The sequence below is a fragment of the Ylistrum balloti genome, unplaced genomic scaffold (genome assembly GCF_031769215.1).
Source record: "Ylistrum balloti isolate Yb309-2 unplaced genomic scaffold, AGI_CSIRO_Ybal_v1 Utg370342, whole genome shotgun sequence".
Classification (NCBI taxonomy): domain Eukaryota; kingdom Metazoa; phylum Mollusca; class Bivalvia; order Pectinida; family Pectinidae; genus Ylistrum; species Ylistrum balloti.
In genome coordinates, this window is record NW_026782246.1 from 158,945 (window position 1) to 170,231 (window position 11,287).

The 11,287-nt window shown below is 34.0% G+C and overlaps 1 protein-coding gene across 1 annotated transcript; it reads right to left on the reverse strand.

The window, feature by feature from the left end:
* Positions 1-1,491: 1,491 nt before the first annotated feature.
* LOC132553630 (peroxidase-like) lies at positions 1,492-10,637 on the reverse strand. The gene is made up of 13 exons (XM_060217887.1): positions 10,427-10,637; positions 10,150-10,279; positions 9,478-9,692; positions 8,455-8,634; positions 7,344-7,398; positions 7,072-7,181; positions 6,364-6,465; positions 5,551-5,643; positions 4,531-5,023; positions 3,865-4,089; positions 2,993-3,162; positions 2,439-2,541; positions 1,492-1,591 (listed from the first exon to the last, which is right to left on the reverse strand). The coding sequence occupies exons 1-13, from the start codon at positions 10,635-10,637 to the stop codon at positions 1,492-1,494; spliced, it is 2,187 nt and encodes a 728-aa protein (XP_060073870.1).
* Between the last annotated feature and the right edge of the window lie 650 nt (positions 10,638-11,287).

Consider the following 11,287-nt stretch of genomic DNA (forward strand, 5'->3'; position numbering starts at 1 on the left):
GATAAACTGCGTGCTATAACTTGATCAATTCGTTTGTAGTTGTACTATAATTATATCGTATCTGAGTCCAGCAATATAACCTCAAAATGCTATTATTGCGGGAAATGTATATCCAATTAATCGGTTCATAATATAACATTGGCATTGGAAGGCATGCAATACCCGTATGTGTTTCATTCATCGTTTGGCCTATACCTGAATATTTACTAGACTCGCATATACAGAGACGGTAAACCGCATTTTCTGGCATTGGTATAAAGTTTCTATTAAATATTTGCTATGTGCACTCTGCCTGCATGCCTCAAGGAGGTTTGTCGAGAAATATCCACGTATGATCTGTCGATGCTTCTTGAACAGATATACTTTCTGATCGCTGATGTTATGTCTGTGATGCTCTTTTGCATGCCTGCTTGTTTGTTATCAAGGCAGAATGACATCGTTAGAATTTTCGTGGTTTATGTTTAAAATTAATATGATATATTCCATGATCATAGGTATACCTGGTGGTCTCGGTGTTATAGGAGAATCGGGCGTTGTTTTAGTTTTCGTGGGATAACATTAATGTTGAAGATAATGTCAGTCCACAAATTTATTTGCCCAGGAAATGGTCACTGCGGCATTTTGTTAGTACTGTTTTCTCGAAATCAATTGTCAGCCATAGAGCAAATGAAAAGAAAACACAAAAGATCTGCGATTTTAACTGTATTTGATTAATACAGGTTTATGTAGAGGATGTCGTCGATAAAGCAGAAGACGAAAAACCCTCCAGAATACTTTGTCTTTTTCTTCTTATATTTTATCAGGAGAAATAAAATATTCTTTTTGTTCATGTTTTGTCTGCGTTTCGTCGATTTTGGGCTTGAATCTATGGGGATTTGGTTGTTGTACTCTCATACCTTACTGACTAGGTGCCGAAAAATTATAAAGTTTGAATTGTTTTAGCTGGATGACGCAGTTCGATGTATCATTTGGATATACTGTATCTAATTCTATATTTGTATTAAAATGGCTCATTCCCTGTGTATGGTAGCCTTAATGATCTCGGTGACAAATATTGCATTTCTTTTTGCGATATGAAATTGGACGTTTTTGAAGCTTGTTAGTTTGCCTATTGGTTCCGTTGTTGTATACCTTGTTCTCATTTGAGAACGTGACAACTTATTTCGATTTACCAATGTTTAATGGCGGATGTCGTCGATGTAGCAGAAGACACTTATCCTTCCAGAACACCTGGTCTTATTCTCCTTTTACTTTTTCAGGAGTCCTTGTGTAAAATTTTCTTTTCTTCATATTGTGCCTTTGTTTTATGTAATTTGAGTTTGGATTATGTTGCCATGTTGGTATTTTTTGATGTTCTTAATAGCTATTTGGATATAGAATGGAGTGCATGTATTTTAAAGGCGAGCTCCTAATTATCATGAAAGAAATACACTTTTTAAGTTTTGTTTGACGAAATGAAACAATAAATATTGAAGAAACAGGTAATGTTCTTTAATAATTCGAGCCGTGCTTCTTTTTTGTTTGAGCAACTGTCTCCTTCCAAGGTCTCAGTCTCAGCTTGGGTAACTTGTTACAAGCAGTTAGATCATTGCTGAATGTAAAAGAGAAACAAAAATATGTGTAGAGTGAAGAAGGCATACAAAAATAACTAGAAAATGAAAACGGACAAGTATAACAGCGTAAAGTAGAAGGCAACCATCGAAATGTTTAAATGTTAAACATATACAAATATAACAGAACAAGCTTAAGTGGGCATTAACAGTCAGAAGAAAAAAATCGCAACAACAGTTTAGGTTATAGTTGATACAATCGATAAATGTACTCGGTTATACATGGTATTTAAACATAAAAGATGAGATCAGAAAGTTTATTGCTTCAAAACATTTTCATTTCCCAACAAAGGATTCTAAAACAGTGAAAAAAGTTCACAATATCATTTTTTTATGCAATGTACCTTTCAGCCATAAATGTTTATCGATCTTTGGTCATTCAATGTCGGTATTAACGATCATTAATCATTATCATAATCAAGTTGTAGCTTGATAATATTCATCACATCAAAGTCTCGTGTATTCAGTGTCATTTAAATTATCATGTTTTTGCTTTTAATGTTGATACATGATTGTGGTCACTGAATAAAAAACCAGTACATTAGAAATATTAGATACCCTACTTTGACAGGGTACCATACATTTCGGAGAACTGTATCGCGATATCAACTATTGATACTGAAGGAAGAAACAGCTATATACAAAAGTTTAATTCGGTGTTTGGTTCTACTGTATAATATCTTAAACAAACACTATATCGCAAGGTGCTATTCACCTGTGTCTTATATACAGCAACAAAACACTGAAATGGAAAGCAATTAAACAATACTATACAATACTAACATCAAATCTTAAGAAAAGTATTATTTAAATTGTAAAACTACTTACCTCGGCGATATGGTCGTAAAAGAATCCTTTTGTATTTTCTTAATCTTGAAATTATCACACGTTATCTTTGATAAAGTGATTTTCTTTATCTGCTTCAGTTGTGCTGTATAAAATTGAAAATCATGATTACTTTAAGCTGTTTACCTATGTATAATCAATATCGATTAATTTAAGATAAGAAGCAGATGATATATTGTAACATATTGAAATAATGAAATTTGTATCTAATGAAGTAATGCTACATATATAGTTTAGTATGAGAAAAAAAACAGGTCATGCGATAGTACAAGTGAATAACAAATACTTAAGCATATGAAAATTCACAAAAAAGTTAAGTAGGCTGTAAAATCAGCTGATCAAAATAACAATCATATTTGTTCTATATTTGTTGAATAATCAATTTTATAATTTTCTCAGGTTTTGTCTTGGAAACGGCTTATCTATGCCAGTAAATTATTTGACAATTGTATAGAAATATAAGGGATTCCATGAAGGATAATGTTGCAGCAAATTTAAATAATCCGATTGTATTTGGCGGATATGTCGAAGTTTACCTCTCGTGAAAGCTGTTGGTTTGTCAACCTGTTCGTACCAAAACCGATCTCCGTATTTAAATGCGTGGAATTGTCGTGCAATTATACATGCAAAGGTAGGACCAACTTCACCGTTTGGTATGTGTTTCTCACTGATAGCACCAGCGTAGAGATCAATATCATTCACATGCCTGTAGTGAAGACATAGATAATACTTAAAGTATTGAAATCCACTTTGTTGATAACATAACAGATTATAATTACACATATGAAGAAATGAGACAAGAACATAAATGGAAAAACATTGAAATTGTGTGATCAAGATACTTTAAACACCATTTGAATGTAGATAAGAGTTCGATTATCTATCCAACAGGTTTTTTATTTAATTTTCAAACAAAAAATGAATTATCATGCCAAACGTGGTGTAAACCAAGAAAATATATACGTGGCAACAAAATCATCCAAACTCAAATTCCATAAAACTAGGGCAAACTATGAAGAAAATAAAGATTTACATGGAGAATCCTTAAAAAAGTAGGAGTTAAAACCCGGTGTTGCGGAAGAGTCGGTGTCTTTTGCTTTATCGACGACACCCGCCATGTAAACCTTGGCCAACCCAAGTAAGAAAAGTCATGTTCCCAAATTACGACAGGGTAGAGACAACAGAACAGGAAAATTAACGAGCATCAAACACATCTAGCTTCAAATCACACAAAGAAATATAATATTTCTCAATTAGATCACTATGGCGACCATAAAAGTTCCCCTTCATTTCATCAACCTGCATCTTTTGAAACCCTGTGTTACGAGTTTGTCCGTCAGTTGACGACATCTTGCCCGAAATGTTTACACCAATGTTTACCTTAACATCATACATGATTATAATTTACCCGTATGCTTTTTTGAGTAGACCCGCACACACGGGGTCGTGATCCACTAGTCCACCTTCTCTAGCGTCAAAATGTTTAGCTACTGGTAGCTGACACCATTCACGCCACTCGTTATAACAAGGCATGCCGTGGTCTCTTCCTCTCTGTATATTGATGGCGGGCAAATCCAGACTATTTCCCTTCTTGTCAAGAAATAACAGGTCACGCACTTGCGGCTCAAAAACCCTTAACCGATAAAAACGCTATTTAATTATTTGAAACTTTTCAGAAATGAAAATTGGCATCATGTGTTTTCTTAACGTAATATGTATATACCAATAATAGTACCCAAAATACTTGAATTATGTGCTTGATAATAAATCATTTTGAAAACCGATGACTTTTCAGGTGATGAAAATAAAAAAAATCTCTCCGGAAACATTCGGTCGTTCATTATATAATTAGTATAAGAAGTGTTCTTATGTGTATGTGGTTTCTTCTTGCGATACACAGATTTTTTTTCTTATTATTTGAATAATTCGGAAATATCGTAAACACCAAAATTGTTTACTGCATACACCATTTACAGATATCTTACAAATGTCCTAGGTAAAAGAATGGGAACGAAGCATATATATAAATTAATTCTAAGTAAAACCAGGGATGGTCTCTAGGAAAACATTTTACCTGTCATTGCAGGTAGTCGGTTCTGTTGACAGCCACCGAAGAAGACCTGGCAAGTTCTTCCCATCGTCCTCCTGTGCCAAATATGGCTTATGGTACGTGTCCTCCAGAGGATAATGTTTGTACGTCAAATGGTCTGCAGCTAGTACAGACTGAGTTGGCGGAATCTGCGAATGTCCGTAACGGAATGCGGCAGCAGCAAAGGAGTTTCTTGTTCCGGGATTAATTGAAGGGTTATATACATTGTTAAATTTCCCTGGATAATAGTTAAGTCCATACCGACTCATGTGTTCAGCATTTAATGTCTTCGGTAGATATTCTCTGTACGTTATTTGTTGCATAAGAGCAATTATGATTTTTCTTGTTTCCTGGAAGATTATCTCATCTGTCCAATGTCGATTTATCCTCGCCAGTCTTCTGGCTATTCTATTGTGTTGTTTGATAAATAAAATATGTGTAACGCTCAAGTTTGGTACAACGTTGACTCTCTTATCCCCTGCAAACATGCAGAAATGTACGCTTTACAATTGACGATACATACAAACGTTCTTGAATTGTAAAATTGCAGCAACTCGAAAAGATATTTGCTATACGTGTTTGCTATAGTACAAAGTGCGTAACCATAAAATATCATTAACATCGTTTAATATATATACTTATAGTTCATAACATGTGCTTTTCGATAATGGTTTGAGGAAAACAGTACTAATTTAATATGAAAACGATAAATATCAACATAAGATTCAATGTAAAATTTTATAATCATGTTTGTTCAAACACAAAAATGTGAATATAACTTCCACATACAGAAAAAAAATATTTCGAATACTAGTTGTATTACCATATTAAATCACAGTTCAATAAATTACCGAATATAATAATTTCCAAAACTCTACATTAGAAATCGCATATTCATTTGGTGACATATGTACATGTATGTATTTCTTTATGATAAAGATTTGAATGCGTTATGCGGATTTTCGTTGGACTAGACATAATACATTCGTCCTAAAACCAACGTACCAGCACGAAAGCAGTACTCTTTAGGGTGTGTAAGAACACATGATTTCTCTTTGCCAACAGGGGGAAGTCCACCTTTGGAAGTCAGCAGTAAACCTGTAAATATATACATATATACATACGGTTCAGAATATAAACATTTACTTGACATTATAATGAAAGATAAAACAAGTAATAGGTATAGAATTCGTGGACTTATTGAACCCTTAACATCTCGATTTTGACTTCGATCACTTCGGATTTCTCTTAGTCGACTTCTTTGTTTAAATATAAACATGCAGTTGACATTGTAATGAAAGATAAGTAATAGGTATGGAATTCGTGGAATTATGGGACTTAGTGAACTCCCAATATCTAGATTTTTACTTCGATCACTTCAGCTTTTTCTAAATCGACTTCTATGTTTAAAAATGCAGACTCCTAGTATCACTGACTAGTCTGCGAAGGACGGAACAGCTGTATGATGAACTTAGTTGTTTGGCTCTAATTTGGCATTCAAAGGCACTATTTACCGGTGTCTTTTGTGCAACCTTTGCCATCATAACGACATGGATAAGAGTATAAGCCCTTCAGATAAACTTCAGACAGAATATGAAAATCGCAAGATCATTAACTTTTACCGTTTATAATCATGATAGACAAATTGAAATATTCAAACTTAGTGTTAGAAGCCAGCTGAAGGAATGTGTTATTGCAGTAGTGGACATTGATATTGTTTTAAAGAATTGGAGATTGTCTCTTTTATTTAGTTTCTCGTTACTTTGTTTTCGTGAAAATTATTTTGTAAAATATGAAGACATAAAATCACGTGTATACCTTTCTTCATTGCTCTGAGTGACTTGGTTTCCTCGTCAGACGACCCGTATACAGTGGAAGCATCAATAAAAGAGGTCACCTGATTAAGCTGTTCGCGAGGTGCTGCAACAAATGATGTTACAAGGAGGGTAATGATGGCGACAAATCTAACGCGAATCTCGCTTCCAAATATCTATGTGAATTTTTTATCTTCAAATTTTAATACGAGTTACAATTTAAACGATATTGTTTTAAATGATGTATGTTATCTAAAAATTCAATTAACCATATTTTAAAAAAATTATTTTTTATAAAATGGACACCGTTGGTATGGAACTATAATTAGGCAAAACATGTTGTCCACTTTCACCTCCCGTCACTTCCTGTTTTCTTATCAGGATTAGGGAAAAGAATAAATAAATGAATAGATAAAAGGTAGTTGATTGCTATGCTAACGTTTGTATTACCTCATGCCAACCTGAAGCTCGTAGATGGAAACTGTCTCAAATTAAATTGAAATGAACCAATCTAATCTGGTTGGATACGCTGTGACCAGATATTATTTGAAATGTAATAATTGTATTATTTTATCATGATCATTTTACCCATTGTTCGGAATGGAAAGAACAGTCGTGTTAAGCTTCTTAAATTAGAAAGTTGAAATGGTGCTCATCAGAAAGAAATTAAACAATGATAATGATATTGTTGTGACCGATATCGCATGCTTACCAGGAAGACATGAGTGAGATGGACTTGCAGTCGACCGTAGAAAGTTCATACACGTCTTGTTAGTAAAATGAGGATCGTCCTTTGGTATGTCTATAGGAAAGCATTCAGGCCTGTGTGTAGTAGATCATATCAGTTCACTATATATGTACTATAGAGGCATAACACAAACTATAAAAAAGTACTCACTTGTATCTATATAAGAGACTGTATCTGTTTTAATCTTTACTAATTCATTTTTATTTATTTACCAAGAAGTAACTGAATTCGCATACCTCTTTGATTTGCCGGACTCCTTATCACAACAACTTATGGCAGAACCATTAGCTCCTGAAATGAGTTAATGTTCTTTATTTTTCATACAAAAAATCGTTGAGTATAATATTGAATTTTGTTTTCTATTGTCTTCATCATGACGTTTTAAGACTTTAAAAAGAAAAGTAAAATACGTATTAACATGATAATATTATTTTTATAATTTTGACAGTAACAACTAAAACAACTTATCTAAACACATCGTGACGAATTTAGATGATCTGACCACTCGTGGACATTGTACAGAGTATACGTATGTTTAGGCTGTGTTTTGCTCTGTAATTTTATGTTATTCATGAAAAGACAAATACATTTTTTACAATCAAATAAATTTCTTTTTGATACAAAAACACAATATTTGGAAAATAACATTTAATCCTAAAATATGTTCAAACGTAAACTGCTTCCTGCCTTGTGGTACCAGTATAGCGGCGTCTAGAGGCTCGCATCGATGTCGAATAGGGAATCGGCACCAAATGCTTGTTTAGCAGTATACAACCCTTATGAATGATTTTTGTTAAACATTCATCAATGACAAGATTAGGCTATCACACAATGAATATGTAATTTACATAGAAGTGGCGAACTGTGGCGAGATGACCGATTACTGCTCAAGAGTTCGAGGCTTAGCTGGAGTATTTATATATGTATTATACACACATGAATACTTTATACTTTTTCTGCTCTCTGTTTGTATGGTTTTTTCCTATATTCATGAATACCAAAAATCGTTCTGAAATATAATTTGTCGGACTAAAAATTAACATATATGAATTGAAATTATATTTATTTTTTATGTTAGTTGCACGTGATAATGCATTGGTTTATTCTATCTTAATACGGTGAACGTTTTACAACAATAAACTTCAACGCGTCATCTGTAAGTTTCTTATATAAAACCAAAAACCAGATCATTAATCAAGAACATTGTTTTGATCACATTTGTGATAAATATTCATCGTCTTCTGCAAACAATTAATTTAAAACACAGGATTAGGAGTTTTTCATAATTCCAAATTAAACAATTATCATGTAATTTTAATTGAAAGTAAACATTGATGCAAGACTGACCTTTCGGGAGGGGTGTGAAGATTACGTCATGATCTATGAACTGCCCCCAAGCCATCACCATAATAGTGTGGTTCTTAGCAATCCTTGGTTTACCATGTTCACAGAACAGGGTATTGCTAATCTTCCTTGGGCTGGGTAACAGGCGTCCGGCATGGCATTTTGTTCTCGGTAAGTCAATCCCTGTTTAGATTTTTTTATAAATGATAATATCTCCTTTTTAAATGAACTTGAAATGTAAAAAAAGAATGTATTTTTAAATATAATTTTATACTTCTATAATTTGTTCCCAACAAAATTTAAAAAAAGGTTTTCATGTCATTTAACTGGTGAATATGGGAATCCCTAAATCATATAGTTGTACATTTGAGGTTTATTTACAAACAGTAGTGTTTCACTATGATACATTTCAGCCAAAGCAAGGTGGGCTTTCAAATGTTTTTTATCATAAACATTCTCATGATCAGCTGTCAGTTCTAAGTATAAGCAGCTTTCTCACAATACCATCTTTTCTACAGATTAGTGATTTATTTAACTTTTAAAAGTACTGTCATCAGTAATTGTGTACCAGATTCCATGTTCAAATTATCCCTACTCAGTGACTAACTGACAACTTGATAACGGAGTATTCTGTTATCGGGTTATCAACCTGTTGTGTGCACTGTGCGTGTACTGCTATACGTAAAATAATTTTTTTGTTTTATTTTAGACAAAATATTCAATCAGCTTATATAAATTATATTGTTATAAAGATATTGCTCATGCTATTACCCTTATAGTTGAACTTGCAATTTTCGTCATGGTTTAATGCCCAAATGTACTTTTCCAACTTTTCTAACAAAATCAATCAACTACAACAATATAGGTAACATATAACCTGATCCATTACACAGAGCACGATTGGTTGTATCCATAAACAATTATTTCTTACAATATTCGCGCTACATTTGACATATTTCGCTCTTTTCAGTGAAGCAATATTCTTCAATCAAAAGTGAAATTGATAATAAATATTAAAATACATACAGTCATCGTACGTTGGTGGTAGATAGCGCTGCTGAGGGGTGAATGCCATTCCCCATGTGACGTGCTGTAGGTTATTACACGAGCCATTCGCAGACCTGTACAAAGCCTTTGGGTCACATGTGATCTTTGTTTTATCGCAGTATGCGTGTATCAGAGATCTCCATATCTTTAACCAGGTCTTGGAACTACGCATCGTTGCAATTGAAATGTTAGATCTACAAGAAATATTGACTACGTTTTAATCTGACTATCAAAACAATTCTCACATAATATTGTATTTTTACCGAATAATTTGTTTTTAGTTTACGTCGATAGCTTCAGTCGCGAACTCTGCAAACACGTGGCATTTGAAACCAATATAGATCATACGTAATAACAATGGTATGTAATATTTATCGATACATCCTTATGTAGAAGCTTAAAGTAGGTTTTGGCTACCTCAGTGAACACACAATTTCTGATTTCTTGACAATACAAACCGTCTCTAGTTCGTCGAACCACAAACCTCAGATCATTAGCCGAGGATGCGAAGATCGACGCTCTACTGACTGGACATTCTCGTCCCGTTCAATTTAGCCCTATGTGTAACAGCAGTGTCATTTAAGATTACAGATAGATAGATAGATAGAAGATAAATCAAATTTTGTTCTTTTCAAATTCTCTTTTTCTTACGATCGTTCCAATTTCTTTGTAGCTTCTAGTGAAATAAATGCCAGCTCCTCAAGACGTTGACCTTTCGGGTCCTCATCAGCGAACAAGCTTGATTGCCCATTAGTGCTTCTTTGGTTCTTCATATCAATACCTAAGTAAACACGCAAAGAGACAAAAATGTACTATGTGACTTTAACTAATGAAACGAAACTTCAGGCACTTATCATATAGTCCGGTTTTCAGGGTTACGTCCAATGAACGGGATATCATGCAATATACAGTATCATTAACACCTTACCATGTTGGTATGATTCCGATTTCCTGAGTGTATCCTCGGCCCATGCCCGTTTGGCATACTCTATGGCATTTTTGATAAGGTCCGCAAAGTGTTTCTCTTCTTCTGTTGGCAGTTTCTTTTTTTTGTGAATTCTTGCCCCAACCTGTTCTACTGGGGAAAGAGCACATATCACCACAATGAACGTGATAAGCCCCCGCCAGAAAGCCGCCATGGTTGTGAGATCTGCACACGATGGGCAGAGTTAGTGCTGCGGATAGAAGACATTTTATAAGATCAGCGCTTCAAATGCTTTATTGTATATCGAGGAAGGAGAGAGAATGAGTTTAGCTGTAGATCGGTATTAAAACAATTTCCCAAAAACGTTCTGACCTAATATTTGGTTGGTCTACTGGGGAACATGACATCTCGTATTTTACTTTACAGGTGATGAACCGAATAGTCAAGAAAGGATCAGAATGATTTCTACGGGTGCTAACGGATGCTCTGCTTGATAGTCATAACATAGACTGGCAAACCCGTATAGATATGACTGGATAGCATGTTGCTGCATGTTGCTGCTGTACATGTAGTTACATTTGTGATAACATTGTAGTATGCATCTCATTCGTCTCCATTGTTGTTTAAGGAATCGTTTCATGAATGCAATTATAAACGCATTTTAGCAGTAATCTTATTTCAGCGCTTTTCGCGGTGCTAAGATATGACTGCTTTAATTAAGTGCATTCTTCATAAAACAATTATCACGGATTGCACAAAATTATCTTTGCACTAATTATTCAAACATTAATTAATCGAATCAAAATTATGTACGTGTCCAGTGTAGATTAAGCTAACCTTATTCACTATATGAAAAGATAATAT

Excerpts from the sequence above, each read along its gene's own strand:
- LOC132553630 (XM_060217887.1), bottom strand. The coding sequence starts at position 10,637 with ATGGCGGCTTTCTGGCGGGGGCTTATCACGTTCATTGTGGTGATATGT. Across the intron at positions 6,466-7,071 it reads ATCTCACTCATGTCTTCCTG|CACCTCGCGAACAGCTTAAT; the intron begins GTAAGCATGCGA and ends CATTTGTTGCAG. Across the intron at positions 1,592-2,438 it reads TTTACGACCATATCGCCGAG|CAATGATCTAACTGCTTGTA; the intron begins GTAAGTAGTTTT and ends TTTTACATTCAG.